The sequence below is a fragment of the Coenobita brevimanus genome, chromosome 34, assembly GCF_032717465.1.
Source record: "Coenobita brevimanus isolate Jiangsu-jjx chromosome 34, ASM3271746v2, whole genome shotgun sequence".
Taxonomy (NCBI): Eukaryota; Metazoa; Arthropoda; class Malacostraca; order Decapoda; family Coenobitidae; genus Coenobita; species Coenobita brevimanus.
In genome coordinates this window covers 25,804,121-25,827,923 of record NC_136987.1, presented here as the reverse complement: position 1 = coordinate 25,827,923, position 23,803 = coordinate 25,804,121, and the positions used below count along the sequence as shown (strand labels likewise).

The 23,803-nt window shown below is 43.6% G+C and overlaps 1 protein-coding gene across 3 annotated transcripts in view; it reads left to right on the top strand.

Moving 5' to 3' along the window:
- Positions 1-23,803, top strand: part of LOC145396108 (serine/threonine-protein kinase DCLK1-like) — a 276,644-nt gene that overhangs the window by 196,502 nt on the left and 56,339 nt on the right. For all 3 annotated transcript variants that reach the window (XM_080269582.1, XM_080269581.1, XM_080269583.1), the window contains exons 6-9: positions 1,601-1,760; positions 8,564-8,644; positions 12,038-12,184; positions 19,796-19,942. In XM_080269582.1, coding sequence (XP_080125708.1) covers positions 1,601-1,760; positions 8,564-8,644; positions 12,038-12,184; positions 19,796-19,942 — 535 coding nt within the window. The remainder of the gene's footprint in view (positions 1-1,600; positions 1,761-8,563; positions 8,645-12,037; positions 12,185-19,795; positions 19,943-23,803) is intronic.

The window sequence follows — 23,803 nt, the reverse complement described above, 5'->3', positions numbered from 1 at the left end:
ATGGATAAGCACCATTAGTTGAACAGGGCTAACACATACAGGCATGTACTAATCTTTTCAGAACAAAATGAATGAACTACAGGTATTAGCCTTGCTTTGGATACTCTAGAATCCACCCTGTTTATCACTCATTTTACATTGTGATACAGTCTCTGCCTTACCTTCAATATTCAGCAGTCATTGTGCTGAATACTTAGTGGAGTGCCATAGTTTATTACATGCATCACCACACATAGTCCATCCATTCATATCAAAGCCTCATCAGTTCCTCAGCTTCCTCAACCTCCATACCCCACTTCTCTCTTTAGTCTCTCATACCCAAGCCTCCACCTTTTTGTCTTAGTCTGTGATGTCTTCATGACCTTGTCTCAGTAACTGTGGTGGTGATGGTGTTTCCACAGAATGAGAGGAGAGAGAAGAACAAGTGTTTGTTTACATTAAAGTCATGCTATGCAGGCTCCTAGCCACACAACCCAGCTGAATGGTTCACAAGTCCATATTTTTACCCCACAATTCCCTTTATGGGTTGTATGCTATGCAGTGGAAAGGAGCAAATGTACATGCACTCATCCTGATCCACAGCTGCCATAAGGGGAAACAGAAGACTTGTACAATAGAAGCAATTAGAATTTGAAAGCTATCAAATTTTTCAAGATCTCTGGAAGTGTTTGGGGGTATTTTATCAAGTACTGTATAGCTGAATGCACCTCATGTCTCATTGTGTGACTGAGAGAGATTTCCCTTTGAACCCATTGTGCTTAGGTGTTGGTCACAGGGACATCTTCTGGAGGAAGATGGGGGTTTTGGCCATGCACATTTTTTTTTTTTCAGTGAATTCAGTGTTTATTAGAACTTACTGTGCATACAAGTCCTCTGCAGACTATCTCTAATTTATTTCTGTTATATAAGCATTATCAACAAGTTTGCTGATTTTTTTTTTTCTAAGGCAGCTTTGTGGTAGGTGGGGGCACTCACCATCCACTCACTTGATGTAGTGCTGCTCTCGGGTGTCTGCCCTTTCCTCTCCTCCATCCTTCTTTCCGTCCATCCTCTTCTGTCTTTCTTTCCTTCAGTCTTTCCTCTTTCTTCTACCTGCTGGTGACTTTACACTCCCTCTTGTGTCTTACTTTCCTTCATTCTTTCCTCTTCCTTCTGCCTGTGGGTGACTCTACACTGAGTGACAAGCCAAATGATTTCCTGTACACCAGGAAACCATTTACCACGCTGGGTGGTAACCATATGACCATAATTTGGCTCCTGGTGGTTCAGTGTGTAATAAAGTTGCTTCAATGGGATTGAGCTGGTGAAGGTTTATATCCAAGGGGTGGTTGGGGTTTATTGCTCATGTAATGCCACTCAGGGATGAGTGAGGCTGGTCACTCATCATAAATGCCAGGACCAACTTACCTAGCCCCGGGCTCCTACGCTTCTCATGGGGCAACGTAGGATTAGATGATGGATGGATAGCTTTCACCAGTGTACAGCTCAGATTAAGCAAGATCTTATTGTTTTTACATACATCTATCCTCTCTCTCCCTCATTTAAACAATACATTTTGGTAAGAATGTATGAGATATATTCCATGTAACCCTCTTGTCAGATACTCAGTGGGCCGTATCCTTGGAGACGGCAACTTTGCTGAAGTGCGTGGATGTGTTTGCCGGGAGACGAAAGAAGAGTTTGCCCTCAAGATTATAGACAAAACCAAATGTCGAGGGAAGGAACACATGATTGAAAGTGAGGTGTATATACTTCGGCAGGTAAGAGCACTATTGAGTAGCATGATATTAAGGATTAAAATACATTCATAATTTTAGTTATTTCATTTTCTAGGGTAGGATTTTATGCATAAAGGCTGAGGATGTTACTGATTTGGATTTTGCTGTGAGTGATAGGTATGTGAAAAAAAGACATGCATGGGTGATGTGGATCTTTGGTGACAGTTGCACCAGAAGGTTAGCTAAGTATTGTGATAGAATATATGAGTGCTTAACCTCTAATATTTAATGTGAGAGGATAAGGTTTGGAAACTTCTGATTGTTGTTTACTGATAATACTGGATTGGTAAGTGAATATGAGTGGGAGTTACAGGGCTTGATGAATGGGTTTGGAAGTGTATATAAGAAACAAATTCTATAAAAGAATGTAGATAAGAGTAAAGTTACAGTCTTTGAGATAAATTAAGTAACAGACTGCACAATGAAGGTGATTGGCGAGGAAATGGAGAATATTGAGTGCATTCCAGTACATAGATAGTGTGATGAGTAAGGTTGGAAGTTCAGAGGGTGAGGTGTTTGAAAAGGTACAGCAGGGAAGAGGTGCTGGTTCTCTGAAAGCAAGGATATGGAATAGGGAAGTGAGCCTGGAAGTAGAAAATTCGCTTCATGACAGTATTGTAGTCCTCACTCTAACATATGGAAGTAAAGCCTGGACCCAGTTGGAAGGGCTTAAGTCATGAGAGAGAGCAGCAGAAAGGACTTACTGTATTTGAGAGGAGCATGGAGAGCTTCAGGGAGAGACAGACTGACAGTGACAAATGAGGAAGTAAAGGAGTGTCGTGGTACTGATGTGGATGTGGTTGAAAACATTAAGAGAAATACTCTTGAGAATATTTGGTTATGTCTAGAGAATGGAGAATGTGAGACTGATTAGGAGAGTGTGTTAATGAGGTGGAGGGGAAGAGGAGAGAAGGGAGACCAAGGATGATATCAAGGGATGTAATGGAGAGATATACAAGATCTGGTATGTGAGTAGGAGGGAGGACAGGCAAATAGTAGAAGACAGTGTGATGTGGAGGTGATATGCTTGCAGCCACCCTTTATGATATTAAAGTGTCTGACTAGATAGATAGATAGGTAGATTAATCTGTGCACATATGGGTCATTTACCATGGCTTTTTCACCTGAGGAGGCTCAGACATGTTAAAAAAAAAAAAGTTCATGACACTAAAATTGAATGCAAGGCCAACAGTGGCTGAGGGAAGATGGAATGAATATCCAAAGTAGCACGTCACAGTCAAGTTATGGCTTATTGGACTAAGTGGCAACTCACTCAGGCTTTAACAGGGGTGAGGCCTGCTTGTGTAGTTGCCAGTTTCTTGTCAACTTTATAATTACTGACTTGTACTACTGATGCCATATTCATTGTTCGACATCAGGAAAAACATATGGGAAAGAAAAGGGATCTGTACTTTGCGTTTGTTGATCTGGAAAGGCCTTTGACGGAGTCTCTAGGGAGGCAGTGAAGTGGACAGCGAGAAATCTTGGGATCGCCGTGTGGAAGGTTAGATTGATTATGGCTATGTATGTGGATGCTTGCACCAGGTGAGAGTAAATGGAGATTTGAGTGATGAGTTTTCCGTGAATGTTGGTGTGCATCAGGGGTCAGTCTTGAGCCCCTTATTGTTTATCATGGTGCATGAAGCCCACTCATGCAACTTCATAAATGGACTCCCATGGGAGATGTTGTATGCCGATGATTTGGTATTTATTACAGAGAATGAAAGGAGGGGGAGGAAAGATTCAGGAAGTAGAGTGATGTTATGGGGCACAAGGGCTTGAGAGTAGATGCAGATAAAACAAAGGCAGTTGTATCTAGGATTGGTGGCAGTACTGTCAAAGAAAAGTTGAGAGTGGCCATGGGTGGTTTGCCACTAGGGTGCGGGAAGTAATTCCATCCTGTGCAGTGTTTGTGATAAGAGATGTAGTGATATTAGAGGTAGACTGCGAGATAATGCTGATTTCATGTGTGCGGTGTGTCGGGGAGAGCATATGGAGATTGCCAGGTGTGAAAGGATTGAATTTGCTGGTGAGTCTCCCGCGAGTGTGGAAGAGTTTTGTTATTTGGGAGACATGTTGTGTGCTGCAGGTGGGGCTGGAGTTGGCTCTGTGGCTAGAGTGAGGAGTGGTTGGAAAAAGTTCAGGGAGCTGTTGTCTCTCCTGACACTGAGAGGGCTCTCCCTCTGTGCAAAGGGATCTTTGTGTGCAGCATGTGTTAGGAATGTAATGTTGTATGGTAATGAGACTTGGGCAGTAGAACAAAAGGATATTTGCTGGCTCAAACATACAGAAATGACTATGATTAGGTGGATGTGCAGTACATCCTTGAATGCAAGGCCTGTGAGGGGGGGCAGGGCTAGGTTTATGACAGCAGAATTAAGAGGAAGGTTGGGAATGAAGTGTATTGGTGCTGTGATGAGAAGAGATAGATTGAGATAATTTGGGCATGTGAAGAGGATGGGGGATGACAGTTAGGTGCAGAAAGTGAGAGGTATTAACATTAGGGGTAGACTGAAGAGGCAAGGTGAAAAAGACCTGGGATGAGGTCATATAGTGTGACCTTAGGGTTAAGGGACTGAATGGGGAGGCTGCCAGAGATTGAGCAGCATGGATAGCCGCCATTAGGTGACCAAAGCCGATGCCTGCAAGCATGTTGGAACCTTTATAAATTAAATTAAATGAATATATTTGTATCTGTAGTAAGTTGAGCCAAAATATTTCATTGGGTAGGTGTGTCCTACAGTTTCCAAGGCAATGATGTATATCTGAAGACCACATTGCTGCAGCACACGACACAGCTATTATGTCAGCCTGGCACTGATATGCTGTACTGTCAGAGCTGCTTGGTTATACAGGCATCACCTCCTGTATCCCCTGTAAGGAGGATGGTAGACTGGTGAAGAAGGGCTTGTTCTGATGAGGCTGGTGCCACAACAATGACAGGAACAATTTTTTAAGCTTGTCAACTGGCCAATGTAGAAAAAGTTTTCGTTTTCGTAGGCTCCAACATGCGTGCATGCCTTGGTCACCTAATGGCGTCTCTCCATGCTGTTCGATCTCGAGCAGCCTCCCTGTTCAGTCCCTTAACCCTGTGGTCACACTTAATGACTTCATTCTAGGTCTTTTTTGGTCTACCCTTCACAACCCCACCCCTAATATTAACACTTTTTACTTTCTGCACCCAATTATCATCCTCTATCCTCTCCACATGCCCAAACCACCTCAATCTACCTCTCCTCATCACAACACCAATACACTCCAGTCCCACCCTCCTTCTCAACTCATCCATTGTAAACGTAGCCCCCCCAGGCCTTGCATGCAGGGACGCACTGCACATCCACCTAATCATTGCCATTTCTGTACATATGAGCCTGTGATTATCCTCCTCCTTTACTGCCAAGGCCTCACTACCATACAGCATTACACTCCTGACACATGCCGTATACAGTGATGCCTTAGCACATGGGAAGGTAAATACATTTTTGCCTGAGCTAGAGATTGTTTAACTGGTGTGCAATAGAACTACAAGAAGAGCCCAGGTCCAGTTCATTGGGTATACCTGAAGTGAGGTGTGCCTTTGCCATCAATGGAGCAAGGAAGAGAAGGCATCCACAACCCCTTATGACACTTGTAACTCCCTCAGCACATACAGTTTTTGTATTCCTCTTGCTGGGCACTGACAGTTTTACTCAGCAGAGGCGAGACAAAAGATGTTATACCTTCCCCCTTTTGTCGTTCTTTCCTTCATTCTTTCCTCTTCCTTCTCTCCATGTGTGACTCTACATTGAATGACAAGCTGAAAGGTTTCTTGTACACCAGGAAACCATTTACAATGCTGAGTGGTAACCATATAACCAAATTATGGCACCTGGTGGTTTAGTGGTTAATTACAGCGCTCCAATTGGATTGAGCCGGTGAAGGTTTATATTGAAGGTGTGGTTGGGGTTATTGCTCACGTAATGCCACTCAGGGATGAGTGAGTCTGGTCACTCTCATCTTAAATGTCAGGACCAGCTTGCCTAGCCCCGGGCTTATACGCTCCTCATGGAGCAACATAGGATTGGATGATGGCTGGATGGATGGTGATTGAAGGGGCTAAAGTTAGCTAGAATCCTGCCTCCAGCAAAGTTATATGACAGTAAGGATGTGGATGTCAGTGGCAACACCAGGAGGTCAGCTGACTTGTGTATAATGACCTCAGGACCCTTTGTTTTGTGGTGTGAGGTGATGTACAGTATTTCCCTTACTGGATCAAACTGCAGCAGCTGTAACTTTTATTAATACCATATGCATAAGGGTGTTAACCAGCCTGACGATATGGTTTTTATTTTATTCTGGATGCTGCCATGTGTTTCAGTCAGTTTAGGGAAGCTGCCTGTAAGTGGAGTGTTAATGAAGGCTGTATGGAACCCTTCTTACTTCAAGTCTCCAAAGCTTAATAAAATCACTTTGATATTTGCCTGAATGTGGGGGCACTCATCATCCACTCACTTGATGTAGTGCTGCAGTGGGTGTCTGTCTCTTCCTTCCTTCCTTTTCTGTCACTCTCTCCTTCATTCTTTCTTCTTCCTCCTGCCTGTGGGTGACTTTACACTCCCTCTTCCATCTTTCCTTCATTCTTTCCTCTTCCTTCTGCCTGTGGGTGACTCTACACTGAATGACAAGCCAAATGGTTTCCTGAACACCAGGAAACCATTTACTATGCTGGGTGGTAATCATATAACCAAATTATGGTGCCTGGTGGTTTAATGGGTAATTAAGGCGCTCCAATCAGATTGAGCCGGTAAAGGTTTATATCCAAGGGATGGTTGGGGTTTGTTGTTCACATAATGCCACTCAGGGATGAGTGAGGCTGGTCACTCTCATCTTAAATGTCAGGAACAACTTGCCTAGCCCTGGGCTCCTACACTGCTCATGGGGTAACTTAGGATTGGATGATGGATGGATGGCTACAAGAGAAAATGTATCTTCAGAGTGAAAAGGCTAAAATACCTTGCTAGTAGATATAATTAGAGGTAAACTAACACTAGATCATAATATCTTTCTCTGAAGGTAATTTATGAGGTTTCCTTTATTTGAAAAAGTAAATGTTGAAGGTAAAGTTGTGAAAGGTTGACCGAAAAAGACTTAGGAGGTCAGACAGTGTGACCTCAGGGTTAAAGGACTGAATAGGAAGGTTGCTAGAGATTGAGTAGCATGGAGAGCCACTATTTGGTGACCATGGCTAATACACGGGATCATGTTGGAAGCTTTATAAATGAGACAAAATGTGTCCTTGAGATAATTTATTCATAATTTAAAAGAGATCTGTCTATGTATCTATCTACTGCCTGATGCCTTAATCTCGTAAGGGGTGGCCACATACAAATTGCCTCCATGTTGCCCTGTCTCTTGCCATTTCACTGCCCTACTCGAAGCTCACACCCCCCTCTCTCATATACCTCTCCACTCCATCCCTCCATCTCATCCTTGGCCTCCCCCTCCCTCTCCTCTCCTCCACCACACTGACATACACTCTCCTCATCAGTCTCTCACTCTCCATCCTCTCCACATAGCCAAACCACCTCAGTGTGTTTCTTCTAATGCCTCCTATCACATCCATATCCACACCACAATGCTCCCTCACTTCCTTATTTGTCAGTCTCTCCATGTTACTCCACAGGCTCCTCTCAAATAACTCATTAAAAGAGATGCCTTCCTAAAATTGTTGTGATTATTGCATTTCTTCCATTTTCAGTTTTATTCTGCTGATGATAATTAATTTTGTCAGCTTTTTAGTCCACGTACAGTAATGATAGTTATTTCAGTGTATTTTTTGAGTGTTAAGCCTGTGGGATGGAGCCTGGATTTAAGGGCTGGGATTAAGCCTGTGGGATGGAGCCTGGATTTAAGGGCTGGGATTAAGCCTGTGGGATGGAGCCTGGATTTAAGGGCTAGGGTTTAAGCCTGTAAGATGGAGTCTGGGGTGAAGCTGTGAGCTGCAGCCTGGATTCAAGGGCTGGGGGCTTGAATGATGTATGTGAAAAATTGTTTGGCTCATTTCACTTGGCATCCTGTTTGTGGTTCTGCCATTTGCCTGCTCCCTGGTTTCTGAGTTTTGGATCATACCTCACCCCATCCTATCTATCTGTCTATTGCCAGATGCCTTAATCCTGTAAGGGGTGGGCACAAACAAATTGCCTCCATGTCGCCCTGTCCCCCGCCATTTCGCTGCCCTGCTCGAAGCTCACACCCCCCTCTCTCATATACCTCTCCACTCCATCCCTCCATCCCATCCTTGGCCCCATCCATAAGTGAGAAAAGAAATCAGGGGTGGGATTGTCATACATATTTACGATCGATTCCCTGTCATAATTTAGATATGTTATTACAGGAAGAACTAGACGAGAAGATTTTGCACTCATTTCCAAGATCTTCCTACAGAATACAGCTATATCATGCAGTAATTTTTGTCATGTAGCTATGATTTATTTATGTAGTTAGATGCGTTTATATGAAGCTACAGAATGTGGCGAATGTTTTTGGCATATCAGATAGAGCCAGGATTCCAGGGGCTTGAATGGTGAGTGCATGGATGTGTGGCCCATTGGATTAGGCAAATCTGGGCTGTTTGGACATTGCTGCTCCTCACCCTGCCCTAAGGGGGGAAAGGAGGTCTGTATGATTATGATGATGATGATGATCTCGGTCCAGAATAATATGAATTGGGATGAGGATTGATTACTACAGTATGAGAAAAATTTTGATGTGTCTGTTTTATGTAACAGTAAATCTTTTTTTTCCAGGTTAGCCATCCCAATATTGTAAGTTTAATAGAAGAATTCCATACTACAAATTTTCTCTACCTCGTCATGGAACTAGTCAAGGTAAGGAAGGTGTTGTTATGTTATTTGTACAAAAATACAAGTACCATATATCTCTTTATATCTTCATTAATGACCTGGCAGGAAGTACTGTAATTCTTATTTTTATGTGGTACCTGCAGACTATATTCTTCAGTTTGGGGGAGATGCCAGCCTAGATGTATACACTCCACAATGTGATCCAATGCTCCTGGAACTGTACTGATGCTTCTCATAATTTTGTAGTTTCCTTTTTGTGTATCTGGATCTTGCTAGACCCATATATACTGATTAATAGAAAAAGGAATTTGATTGATGATCAGTTATGTGTAGAATTTGATTGAAGATCAGTTATGTGTACACTTTGAGTGACTTTATGTACATGTGTTTTGCTGATTACATTACTATTGTATGGTTACAGAAGGCTAGAACCAGCAGTGCACCTTATTACACTCATCTCTGTCATCATTGTATTGCTTAGGAATGTAGTAATGCCGCTGCTCAGGACAATGTGTGTACAAGCAGCCTTGTACCTCCTGCAGCGTGGTGGAGAATTTTTAGGGCTGACAACTAAGAGACAATGCACATATCTGTTAGAGGAAATATTTGTAGGTCTATTTCATTATATTTCAGAATTCAGCCATTACAATACCTGTATCAGCAACGTATTTCCTTTGATGCCTTTGCTATCAGAGAACTATGCTTTGGTCATTACACCCCGTGTATCCATCCATCCATCGTCCAATCCTACATTTCCCCATGAGGAGTGTAGGAGCCCAGGGCTAGGCAAGTTGGTCCTGACATTTAAGATGAGAGTGACCAGCCTCACTCATCCCTGAGTGGCATTACATGAGCAATAAACCCCAACCACCCCTTGGATATGAACCTTCACCAGCTCAGTCCAATTGGAGTGCCTTAATTACCCACTAAACTACCAGGAGCCATAATTTAGTGTTATGGTTACCACCCAGGGTAGTAAATGGTTTCCTGGTGTACAGGAAACTGTCTGGCTTTTCACTCAGTTTAGAGTCACTCACAGGCAGCATGATGAGGAAAGAATGAAGCAAAGAAAGACAGAAGAGGAAGTGTTAAGTCACCCATAGGCAGAAGGAAGAGGAAAGAATGAAGGAAAGAAACTAAGAGAAATTTGGGCAAGACGTGGGATGGTAAATATAATGGGCGGTGAACTCTTTTCAGAGTTTTGGCTATATTCCTGTACACACACAACCTCCACAGCCTGGGGATGCTTATCTTGGGCTGAATAAAATTGTGTGACATTAGCTGCCTTATGTTAAAATTATGAAAGGTGTAACCAAGCTGATAGGGTTATTGAAATTATTTATGACCTGCACAGCCCAGGGATGCCTTTCTTGAGCCGATCAGAATCATTTTACGTTAACTGTAATAAAATAAAAATCAAACACCCAAACTTAGGTGTTTTGGGAGACATGGATGTAGTATAATATCACCACATCCTGCTTTGCATTTGTTGATGCAGTACATAAAGAAGAAAACATTCATTTCAGCAATACATAGGATAAGGAAATCAGTTATCAGAATTTCTGCCAATATAGATATGATAAACAGTTGGTATTCAGTGTAAGTGCCACTTTAAACACCTGTACAGTAGTATGATGGATCTTACTGACTGAGGCATGATTCTGGATCCTTCTTGTTTGCATGGCTTCTCAGCCGATGCACAGATACCTATTTTTGATGTCTATCTATCTATCTATAGCCCGACGCCCTAATCCCGCAAAGGGTGGCCACAGACAAAATGCCTCCAAGTCACTCTGTCACCCACCATTTGACTCCCCTCCCCCCAACTCACCCCCCCCTCCCTCATATACCTCTCAACTCCATCCCTCCACCTCATCCTCGGTCTACCCCTCCCTTTTTTGATGTACAGTATGTAAGATTGTAGATTTCTGAAAGTGAGGCAAATACAATACTTTTTTATTGCTGGATGCATGGCAGGCTGTAGAAAACCATTATTGGGCTAGATTTAGCCCATGGGTCATAGTTTGCCTACCCCTGGGTGAGGATAGTAAAGAAACAGAACAATACCTGAAGGAAAGAATGTCATTATTCAACCAGAATACCAATCATGTTGGATTTAATGTTATTTGTTCTGATGATCAGTATGTGCTATTTTCAGTAGCCTTTCAAAATTTCATGATTTACATAAGTTGTGAAAACTGTATTTTGCATTGGCTTATTGCATCATGTGGTAATTTAGGAGTTTTTCCATTTTGACATAAGTAAAAACATTAAATCTCACGTTTAACTCTGTTGACCAAGCCTCTTTCTCTCCATGCTTATATATAAGAAATATTCTGTTCAAAGTTAGTAAAGGATGCAAATTCTTTTGTCCTTTCCATGTTTTCAAGGACAGAATTTGGTTTGGTGTTTTTGAGTAAAAGGGTATCTTGTTAATCCATCCATCCATCATCCAATCCTACATTGCCTCATGAGGAGCTTTGGAGCCCGGGGCTAGACAGTTGGTCCCAACATTGAAGATGAGAGTGACCAGCCTTTCTCATCCCTGAGTGGCATTACATGAGCAATAAACCCCAACCATTCCTTGGATATAAACCTTCACCGGCTCAGTCCGGTTGGAGTGCAATAATTACCCACTGAACCACCAGGCGCCAAAATTTGGTTATATGGTTACCACCCAGCGTAGTATATGGTTTCCTGGTGTACAGGAAACCATTTGGCATGTCACTCAGTGTAGAGTCACCCACAGGCAGAAGGAAGAGGAAAGAATGAAGGAAAGAAAGACGGAAGAGGGAGTGTAAAGTTACCTGTAGGCAGAAGGACAAGGAAAGAATGAAGGAAAGACAGAACAGGATGGAAGGAAAGAAGGATGGAGGAGAGGAAAGGGCAGACATCCGACAGCAGCGCTACATCGAGTGAGTGGATGGTCAAAACAGTGCTTTATGTATTAAAGCGGCAAATACAGTATGTTTTGCTTTGCACTGATTGTGTATTAATGTAATATGCATTGTGTGTCTAGCAAAATAAGAGCCTAGTTTCTTAACCCTCTCAGTCCAGTGCAGTATTGTTTTTATCAGTCATTAACCTCTAGGCAGTTCTCTTAATTTAAGAGAAGCCATTTGCAGTGATGAGGCATAAACAGACTTCGTTAACCCCTTCATATCCCACAGTCTCAGAGCTGAATAAAGTTGTGTCGAATGTAGCAAGAATATTAGATATATGTCATTAGATTGAAGGGCTTGGAGAAACCATGGGACTATGTTGAAAGAAGTTGGAATGTAAAATCATAAAGCAATGCTACATGTGATTAAAATATGAGGAGAAATGTTTGGTGGTCTATGATATAAAAATTATTTACCTGTGTTTTTCGTGGGGGTAAAGAGTTGACATGACACTAACATGTTATACTGGTTGCAGGGAGGGGATCTGTTTGACGCCATTGCCAGCGCCACCCGCTATACAGAGCAGGATGCCAGCAGTATGGTGCGAGACCTTACCTCTGCCCTGGATTATCTACACCAGAGATCCATAGTGCACAGAGATATTAAACCAGAAAACCTTTTGGTAAAGAAACAAATGTTTTTCATTATATAATGAGGAGAATTTTTGTTTGGTGTTTGTGTAGCTTAATGTCAGGCAATATTTGAGTCTCAGGGACTTTTACTGGATAATGTAAATAATGCTGAAAGGAAGAGTATGGTAATTAAGGTGGCAGGTCAGCTGAAGAGGGAAAACAGGGATACCCAAGATGAGCAGTGTGTGAAGAATGATGAAGGAAAGGTAATGGTGGACAGTAAGGATGTTGAAGATGCCTAGGGAGAGCATTATAACCAGTTGTTGAATAAGGCGTTTAACTGGAATGTGGAAGGTTTGGAGTCAGCAAATTCGGTGTTTGGACATTTGCCTTTCATTGATGCTGCTACTGTGAACAGGACAATAGGCAAGATGCAGATGGGGAAGGCAGCAGTTGTGTCTGGGTTGACTGCTGAAATGTTGAAGGCCTCAGGAGATGCCGGAGTGGGTTTAGTTACTGATCATATTTAGTTTCATTTCATTTATAAAGGCTCCAGCAAGCTTGCATGTGTAGGCCTTGGTCACCTAATGGCGGCTGTCCTTGCTGCTTGATCTCTGGCTGCCTCCCTTATCCCTGAGGTCACAATTTATGACCTCGTTCTGGGTCTGTTTTGGTCTGCCTTTTGCAACCCTGCCCCCAGCATTCACAGTTCTTACACTCTGCACCCAATTGTCATCCCTCATCCTGTCCACATGCCCAAACCATTTCACTCAACCTTTCTTCATCACAACACCAATACACTCCAATCCCATCCTTCCTCTTGACTCTTCCACTGTAAACCTAGTCACTCCCCCAGACCTCGCAGTCAAGGACGCATTGCACATCCACCTAATCATTGTCATTTCAGTATGTTTGAGCCTGTGAATATCCTCTTCTTTTACTGCCCGGGTTTCACTATGATGTGACATTACACTCCTAACACATGCCTCATACTAAGATCCCATAACATGGAGGGAAAGCCATCTCAATGTTAGGAGAGGCAACAACTCCATGAATTACTTCCAACTGCTCCTCACTGTAACCACAGAGCTAATGTCAGCCTCACCTCCAGCACATAACATGTCTCCCGAATCCAAAGTAACAAACCTCTTCCTCTCGCTCAGAAGACTCACCAGAAAAATCAGTCCTTTCATGCCTGACAATCTCCACATGCTCTCCCCGACACACAGAACACATGAAATCAGCAATGCTCGCAGTCTGCCTCTAATACCTCTACATCTGTCTTGTACCACAAACACTGCACAAAATGGAATTACAGTACATCCCACACCCTTATGGCAAACCACACATAGCCACTCTCTTCTTTGACAGTACTGCCACCAACCCCAGATACCTGTGTTTTATCCACATATACTCTCAAGCCCTTGTGTCCCACACCATCTCTCCACTTCCTAAATCTTTCCTCCGCGCCCCTTTCATTTTCTGCAGTCCACACCAAATCATCGTCGTATGACATATCCCATGGGAGTCCATTTCTGAAGTCACGTGAGAGGACTTCAGACACCATGATAAACAATAAATGGCTCAGGACTGACCCGTGATGCACACCAACATTCACGGAAAACTCATCACTCAAATCTCCATTCACTCTCACCCTCTTTTGTATATGAGTATGTTGTCCCAGGTGACTGGCCAAAGAATGTAATTGGAAATGTGTACAAGAAAGAGGGTGATGCCCTGGAAAGAGGTAATTATAGTGACATAAAACTTTTGGACTAGATGATGAAGGTAATGGAGAGCCCTAGTATGTATGATTAGGGAGAGAGTGATTATAATGGGATTATGCCAGGCAAATGCCATATTCATTGTCTGATAGCTTCAGGAAAAATATTTAGGAAGGTAAAAGGTGCTTCGTTGATTTGGAGAAGGCCTTTCTCAGAGTTCCTAGGGAGGTGGTGAAGTAGGCAATGAGAAAGCTTGGTATTGAGGAGTGGTTGGTTAGTGGTTATTACAGTGTATGTGGTGAGAATGAATGGAGATATGACTGATGAGTTTTATGTGAATGTTAGCGTGCATCAGGGGTCACTTATATGCTGATGACGTGGTATTGATTGCAGAGAATGAAAAGGAGGCAGAAGAAAGATTGAGGAAATGGAGAGATGGAATGGGGCACAGGGGTTCAAGAGTAAATGCGGATAAAATAAAAGCGATGATATCTAGGGCTGGTGGTGGTACTGTCAGAGCAAAGGGAGAGTGGCCATGTGCAGTTTGCTACAAGGGTGTGGGAAGTGACACCATCTTGTGCAGTGTTTGTGACAAGTGGGTGTAAAAGAGATGTAGTGGTATTAGAGATAGACTACGAGATAATGCTGGTTTTGTGTGTGTGGTGTGTCAAGGAAGGCATGTAGAGATTGTCAGTCATGAAAAGATTGATCATGCTGGAGAGTGTTTTGAGTGTGTGGAGGAGCTTTGTTATGAGGGGGACATGTTATGTGCTGGAGGTGGGGTTGGAGCTAGCTCTGTGGCAAGTTCAGGGAGTTGTTGCCTCTTCTAATATTGAGAGGGGTCCCCCTCTGTGCAAAGGGATCATTGTATGGGTCATTGTTAGGAATGTAATGTGTATGGTAGTGAGACCTGGACAGTAAAGGAAGAGGATAATTGTAGGCTTAAACATGTAGAAATGATAATGACAAGATGGATGTGTAGTGCATCCTTTAATTCGAGACCTGGGGGAGGCTAGGATTTCAGATGAAGAATTGAGAGGAAGGATGGGACTGGAATGTATCTGTGTTGCTACAAGGAGGGATAGATTGAGATGGTTTGGTCATGTTGAGAGGATGGAGGATAGCAGTTGAATGCGGAAGGTAAGAAATATGAAGAAGGGTTAGGGTTGCAAAAGGTACACCAAAGAAGACCTGGGATGAGGTCATAGAGTGTGACTTCATGGATAAGGGACTTAATAGGGAGGGTGCCAGAGATCAAGTAGCATGGAGAGCTGCTTTTAGGTGACCAAGGTTGACACATGCAAACATGTTGGAGCCCTTATAAACCAACAACGAATCGTTTTCGTTTTCGTTTTTTGTTTCGTTTCGTTTTTAAAGGGTCCAACATGCTTGCATGTGTCGGCCTTGGTCACCTAATGGCGGCTCTCCACGCTGCACGATCCATTGCAGCCTCCCTGTTCAGTCCCTTAACCCTAAGGTCACACTTAATGACCTCGTCCCATGTCTTTCTCGGTCTGCCCCTCATAACCCCACCCCCAATATTAACACTTCTCACCTTCCTCACCCAATTATCATCCCCCATCCTCTCCACATGTCCAAACCACCTCAATCTACTTCTCCTCATCACAACACCAATACACTCCAGTCCCATCCTACCTCTCAACTCTTCCATCGTAAACCCAGCCCCTCCAGGCCTTGGACGCAGGGACGCACTGCACATCCACCTAATCATTGTCATTTCTGTACATCTGAGCCGGCGAATATCTTCCTCCTTCACTGCCCAGGTCTCACTACCATACAGCATTACACTCCTAACACATGCTGCATACAAAGACCCCTTAACACGTAGGGAGAGCCCTCTCAGTGTCAGGAGAGGCAAGAGCTCCCTGAACTTCTTCGAACCACTTCTCACCCTAGCCACAGAGCTAGCTCCAGCCCCACCTCCAGCACACAACATGTCTCCCAAATAACAAAACTCTTCCACACACTCAAGAGATTCACCAGCAAGTTCAATCCTTTCACGTCTGACAATCTCCACCTGCTCAGCCCGGCACGCCGTACACATAAAATCAGCATTATCTCGCAGTCTACCTCTGATACCACTACATCTCTTATGCACCCATTTATCACACACCGCACAAGATGGAATTACTTCCCACGACCTTGTGGCAAACTGCACATGGCCACTCTCCCTTGTCTTTGACAGTACCACCACCAACCCTAGATATCATCACTTTTGTTTTATCTGCATTTACCCTTAAACCCTTTTGCCCCATACCATCTCTCCACTTCCTAAACCCTTCCTCCGCCTCCCTTTCATTCTCTGCAATCAACACCAAATCATCAGCATACAACAACTCCCATGGGAGTCCATTTCTAAAGTCACGTGAAAGGGCTTCAAGTACCATGATAAACAACATAGGGCTCAAGACTGACCCCTGATGCACACCAACATTCACAGAAAACTCATCACTCAAATCTCCATTCACTCTTACCTGGGTGTGGGCATCCACATACATGGCCACAACCACCCTAACCAGCCACTCCTCCAAGCCAAGCTTTCTCATTGCCCACTTCACCACTTCTCTAGGGACCCTGTCAAAGGCCTTTTCCAAATCAACAAAAACAAAATAAAGATCCCTTCTCCTACCAATATATTTTTCCTGAAGCTGTCGAACAATGAATATGGCATCAGTGGTCCCCCTACCTGGCATAAACCCAAACTGCATCTCATCAGTATTCACTCTTTCTCTAATCATACCTTCTAAAACTCTCTCCATTACCTTCATTATCTGATCTAAAAGCTTTATACCTCTATAATTTCCTCTTTCCAGGGCATCACCCTTCCCTTTATACACATTTACAATTACACTCTTCAGCCAATCATCTGGGACAACACACTCATAAATAATCCTATTTCTCAGGTCAGTGACTAAACTCACCCCTATATCGGCTGAGGCCTTCAACATTTTGGCAGTCAACCCAGACACATCTGCTGCCTTCCCCACCCTCATCCTGCCTATTGCCTCACTCACAGTAGCAGCATCAATCAAAGGCCAAGGGCCAGACACTGGATCTGCTGGCTCCAAACCATCCCTGTCCCAGTCAAACTCCTCATTCAACAACCGGTTATAATGCTCTCTCCATGCATCTTTAATATCCTCACTGTTCACCACTACCCTTCCTTCATCATTCTTCACACACTGCTCACCTATAATATCCCGATTATCCCTCTTCACCTGACCTGCCACCCTAAATATATTTTTCCTTTCCCCATGATTTAGGTTATCAAGTAATTGTCTCTGTGACTCAGACTTTGCCCTGTATACCTCTCTTCTAGCCCTATGCTTGGCAGCCAGATATTCCTCTTTGCTACCACCCTTCTTCCATTCCCGGAAAAGCCTTCTTTTCTCCTTAACTGCAGCTTCTACACCCTCATCCCACCACCAAGTTACTTTGTGTTTTGGTGGTCCTCTTGTCCAACCGCATGTTACATTAGTAACGAATGAATGAACAAAAACTAACCGATGTCCCATTTTGTGGGAGATTTGACTTGCTGAATAAACATAAATACTGTCCCTTCATACAGTGATAAAAATTAAAATAAATGTACAAAGGAATTGGAAAGTTGAGTGGCATAGGGAAGAAGAACAGTTGATGATATGAGGGCCTTGATATGAAATGGAGGTGAGAGTGTGGAGGCTGCAGGAAGATTGCATAAAGATGCTGGTTCTCACTTCTCAACATATGGATGTCAGACTCTAGACTCTGCTTTCACAAAACAATAAAAAGTGGTCAGTAAGAGGAGCAGTAATGGCATGGTATTATTGCTGAATGTATGAGGAGAGTGAGGAGTATCTATGTTGAGAAGTAATATTATTTGCTAAAGATGTGAGTAAGGAAGTCTGTGGCTTACTGTAAAGGGTAGAAGAGAGTGTGCTTAGATGAGATGGTTGTACAGAGAGAATAAATGTAGATAAGTTGCTGAGAAGGGTATATGACAGTTAGGGGAAATGTGACAGGACAAGAAGTTGAGTGGATATAGTGGATTAGTGTGTAAGAGAGAGAGGTTTGAAATAGGGATCAGGTTGGTTGGATGAATTATTTATGGAGTAGTACATGACAGAACATGGGCATCCTTTCTTTGTTGTTGTTGTTTTTTAATGGCCTCAGGCTTGTCTGATAGTGAGTGGACTGGTTCCTTTCAGGCATGTGTAGCTGAAGCATGTCAGTTTAAAAAGGGAGGGGGGCTAGTATTGGGTGGCCACTATTGACCCTGGGAGTCACTACCGTGAAAGTGAAATGTGTCTGCAGGCTTGCTAAGCAGCTACATAGTCATCACTTTCAGGCAGGAAACATTCAGCCACAAGGATATACTATAGCCAGAGTCTGAGCTGAAACCCTTGATATTGTTACAAAGCTCTTTACACGTTTCATATTTGTTTTTCCCAAGAAACAAATAGGAAGTAATTAGCTGGTTTTGGCACCTGTTTTAACTTCAGATTCACCAAAAACACCTGTGCCGTGAGGATTCCTTTAAGAGTAAGCACTAAGCATGTATTATTTGATTGATGGTTTGAAACAGGGATGTGTCATGTCTCCATGGCTGTTCAATCTGTACATGGATGGGGTAATAAAAGAGGTACAAGGTAGGGTAGTGGATGTTGGAGTGGCCCTGGTGAGAGAGGATAGTGTTTGGAAACTCCCTGTACTGTTGTTTGCAGATGATACTGTGTTGTTGAGTGAAGACAAAGGGGAGCTGCAAGGCTTGGTGGATGAGTTTGGGAGAGTGTGTAAGAAACGGAAACTAAAGGTGAATGTAGGGAAGAGTAAAGTGATGGTCTTTGAGAGAGGTGAAGTTAGTGAATGTACAGCGAGGTTGGATGGTGAGGAATTGGAAAATGTGAGTATGTTTAAGTACTTGGGTAGTGTGATAAGTAAGGATGGAGGTTTGGAGGGTGAAGTGCTTGAAAGGGTACAGCAGGGAAGAAAGGTTGCTGGTTCTTTGAAAGCAGTGATAAGAAACAGGGAAGTGAGCATGGAAGTGAAAAAGTTACTACATGACAGTATTGTGTTACCAACTCTAACGTACAGAAGTGAAGCTTGGACATTGTTGGAAGGACACAAGTCAAGAGTGAGAGCAGTGGAAATGAGTTATTTAAGAGGAGCCTGTGGAGTCACATGGAGAGACAGGCTGACGAATGAAGATATAAAGGAGCGTTGTGGTGTGGATGTGGATGTGATAGGAAGCGTTATGAGGAACACACTGAGGTGGTTTGGCCATGTGGAGAGGATGGAGGGTGAAAGACTGACGAAGAGAGTGTATGTGAGTGAGGTGGAGGGGGGAAGAGGGAGGGGGAGGTTGAGGATGAGATGGAGGGATGGGGTGGAGAGGTATATGAGAGAGAGGGGTGTGAGTTGGGAGCAGGGCAGTGAAATGGCGGGGGACAGGGCGACTTGGAGGCGATTTGTTTGTGGCCACCCCAAACGGGATTGAGGCGTCTGGCAATAGATAGATAGATGATTATATGATTTAAAAAAAAAGTGGATGGTTAAACCATTGAGCCATAGCCAGAATTAGGGGGATTGAATGGTGAATGGGTAAGTGTGTGACTCATTCACTGGACTTGCTGATGACAGTTCGCTTTTTTCACACTTCCTTTTTCCTGGATCTTGCCTCACCCCATTGTTAAGTGAAAAATGTATCAGGATGGTAATGGGGATAATTTTTCAGTAATGTTGTCATATAGCATCTTGAATTTGCATATGATATCTATGTAGTTAAGCACCAATCCTTTTCTCTAGATGTTGTGATTTGACAGTTTAACGGATGAAGTTGTGAAAAGCAAGTGCTATTTTTCATTGTAAGTTTATCCATTTTTGCCTTACCAAACTGATTTAATGTAAGTTAAGTGTCTGGCAATGAAATTATTCCAGGTTGTAGAGCGCACTGATGAAACCAAGAGCCTTAAACTTGGTGACTTTGGCCTGGCCGTGGAGGTGACGGAGCCGCTGTACACTGTTTGTGGCACACCAACCTATGTTGCTCCAGAAATATTAAAAGAGTCTGGATATGGGCTTAAGGTAAGTGCAATGAGGTTGTTTTCAAGTGATGGTCTGGTGGATTAAGGCATGCAGACCAGGTTTGACCCAGAAGGATGTAAGTCCAAGCGTAATGGGTGTATAAAAGCCCGCATTGCTTACAGGCAAAGCAGGGATCCTCTCTTTGGGTTAGTGGTAACGTGCGCATGTATGAAGCGTGATGGCCTGAGTTGAAATCCTGGCCAGACCAGTGATTAATTTGTTAAGTTTCAGGTTAGTTATTACACAAGAGTTGGTTAGGATTTTAGGTCATGAAACGCCTCTGAAGGGTGAGTGGTTGGTGACTCTCGCCTTTTATGTTTGGAGTGAATACCCCCACCCTGGACCATTACATTCCTGATAGGGTTTATGATGGAAGAGTTGAAGGTAGGATGGGACTGGAGTGTATTGATGTGATAAGGAGAGGTACTGTAGATTGAGATGGTTTGGGTGTGTGGAGAGGATGGGGGATGATAATTGGGTGCAGAAAGTGAGAAGAATTAATGTTGGGGGTGGGGTTATGAGGGGTAAACTGAAAAAGACGTGGGACTAGGTCATTAAGTGTCACCTCAGGGTAAAGGGACTGAACAGGGAAGCTGCCATAGAACGAGCAGCATGGAGAGCTGCCATTAGGTGATCAAGGCCGACGCATGCAAGCTTGTTGGAGCCTTCAAAAATGAAACAAAACAAAACGTCTTGGTATTTTCCTTATGCTGGGATTATTCACTGCGGTAGAATCACCCTTGAAGTCTATCTATCTGTCTATCTATAGCCTTGAAGTACTGGGTTTTATAGTTACAGTAATCAGTTATTGTGCATAGAATCCATTTTACACTACACTCAGTCTACTTTTTATGGGAGTTCTTGACCAGCAAATCTGTTACACACATTTTGTATTTCCTGGCCCTTGTAGGGAACCATTTCTGCGAAACTGTTTCGTTTCATTTTTTAAAGGCTCCAACATGCTTGCATGTGTTGGCCTTGGTCATCTAATGGCGGCTCTCCACGCTGCACGATCCATTGCAGCCTCCCTGTTCAATCCCTTAACCCTGAGGTCACACTTAATGACCTCGTCCCATGTCTTTCTTGGTCTACCCCTCATAACCCCACCCCCAATATTAACACTTCTCACCTTCCTTACCCAATTATCATCCCTCATCCTCTCCACATGTCCAAACCATCTCAATCTACCTCTCCTCATAACAACACCAATACACTCCAGTCCCATCCTACCTCTCAACTCTTCCATTGTAAACCCAGCCCCTCCAGGCCTTGGACGCAGGGACGCACTGCATATCCACCTAATCATTGTCATTTCTGTACGTCTGAGCCAGCGAATATCTTCCTCCTTCACTGCCCAGGTCTCACTACCATACAGCATTACACTCCTAACACATGCTGCATACAAAGACCCCTTAGCATGTAGGGAGAGTCCTCTCAATGTCAGGAAAGGCAAGAGCTCCCTGAACTTCTTCCAACCACTTCTCACCCTAGCCACAGAGCTAGTTCCAGCCCCACCTCCAGCACACAACATGGCTCCCAAGTAACAAAACTCTTCCACACATTCAAGAGATTCACCAGCAAGTTCAATCCTTTCACGTCTGACAATCTCCACCTGCTCACCCCGGCACGCCGTACACATAAAATCGGCATTATTCCGCAGTCTACCTCTGATACCACTACATCTCTTATGCACCCATTTATCACACACACCGCACGAGATGGAATTACTCCCCACGCCCTTGTGGCAAATTGCATATGGCCACTCTCCCTCGTCTTTGACAATACCACCACCAACGCTTGGTATCATCACTTTTGTTTTATCTGCATTTACCCTTAAGCCCTTGTGCCCCTTACCATCTCTCCACTTCCTAAACCTTTCCTCCGCCTCCCTTTCGTTCTCTGCATATCACCACCAAATCATGAGCATACAACAACTCCCATGGGAGTCCGTTTCTAAAGTCACGTGAAAGGGCTTCAGGTACCATGATAAACAACATGGGACTCAAAACTGACCCCTGATGCACACCAACATTCATGGAAAACTCATCTCTCAAATCTCCATGCACTCTTACCTGGGTGTGAGCACCCACATACATGGCCATAACCACCCTAACCAGCCACTCCTCCAAGCCAAGCTTTCTCATTGCCCACTTCACCACCTCTCTAGGGACTCTGTCAAAGGCCTTTTCCAAATCAACAAAAACAAAATAAAGATCCCTTCTCCTACCAATATATTTTTCCTGAAGCTGTCGAACAATGAATATGGCATCAGTGGTCCCCCTACCTGGCATAAACCCAAACTGCATCTCATCAATATTCACTCTTTCTCTAATCATACCTTCTAAAACTCTCTCTATTACCTTCATTATCTGATCTAAAAGCTTTATACCTCTATAATTTCCTCTTTCCAGGGCATCACCCTTCCCTTTATACACATTTAGAATTACATTCTTCAGCCAGTCATCTGGGACAACACACTCACAAATAATCCTATTTACCAGGTCAGTGACTAAACTCACCCCTATATCGGCTGAGGCCTTCAACATTTCTGCAGTCCAGACACTCCTGCTGCCTTCCCCACCCTCATCCTGCCTATTGCCTCACTCACAGTAGCAGTATCAATCAAAGGCCAAGGGCCAGACACTGGATCTGCTGGCTCCAAACCATCCCTGTCCCAGTCAAACTCCTCATTCAACAACCGGCTATAATGCTTTCTCCATGCATCTTTAATATCCTCACTGTTCACCACTACCCTTCCTTCATCATTCTTCACACACTGCTCACCTATAATATCCCGATTATCCCTCTTCACTTGACCTGCCACCCTAAGTATCCTATTTTTCCTTTCCCCATGATTTAGGTTATCAAGTAATAGACTCTGTGACTCAGACTTTGCCCTGTATACCTCTCTTCTAGCCCTACGCTTGGCAGCCAAATATTCCTCTTTGCTACCACCTTTCTTCCATTCCCGGAAAAGCCTTCTTTTCTCCTTAACTGCAGCTTCTACACCCTCATCCCTTCACCAAGTTACTTTATGTCTTGGTGGTCCTCTTGTCCAACTGCATGTTACATCAGTAACTCTCAAGAAATTGTTCTTGAGGGCTCTGTACTGTTCATTAACGCCTTTGTCTACAGCTCCCTGTTCAGCCACCACTCTCCTCAACTCGCTATAGAAGGCATCCCTTACTACTTGGTTTTTCAGCTTCCATATTTTGCTTCTCGGTACATAAGTCCTCTTTTTCATCACTTGTTCTTTAAGCACTATATCACAAATCAATAGTTTGTGCTGCTGCACACACTCCTCACATCCTATAACTTTAACATCCCTCACTAACCTCCTATCGGCCCTCCTAACCAGAAAATAATCTATCTGACTGCTATTTCCCCCAGACTCATACGTAATTAACCTACTGTCTCTTTTCCTAAAATATGTGTTGCACACAATCATGTCTGTTGCCTCCCCAAACTCGAGTATCCTTTCCCCTTCTGCATTCCTTAGACCATATGCACATCCCCCATGCACTCCTTCATAACCTTGTGCTGCTTTACCTACATGACCATTTAAGTCTCCTCCCAAAAATATGTGTTGCACACAATCATGTCTGTTGCCTCCCCAAACTCGAGTATCCTTTCTCCTTCTGCATTCCTTAGACCATATGCACATCCCCCATGCACTCCTTCATAACCTTGTGCTGCTTTACCTACATGACCATTTAAGTCTCCTCCCAAAATCGCTATCTCATCATGCCACATACCACCCACTACACGTATTAAATCATCCCAAAATCTATCTTTCTCTGCTTCATCCAGTCCTGCCTGTGGAGCATATGCCGATATAATCGCAGCTATCTTTCTACCCAA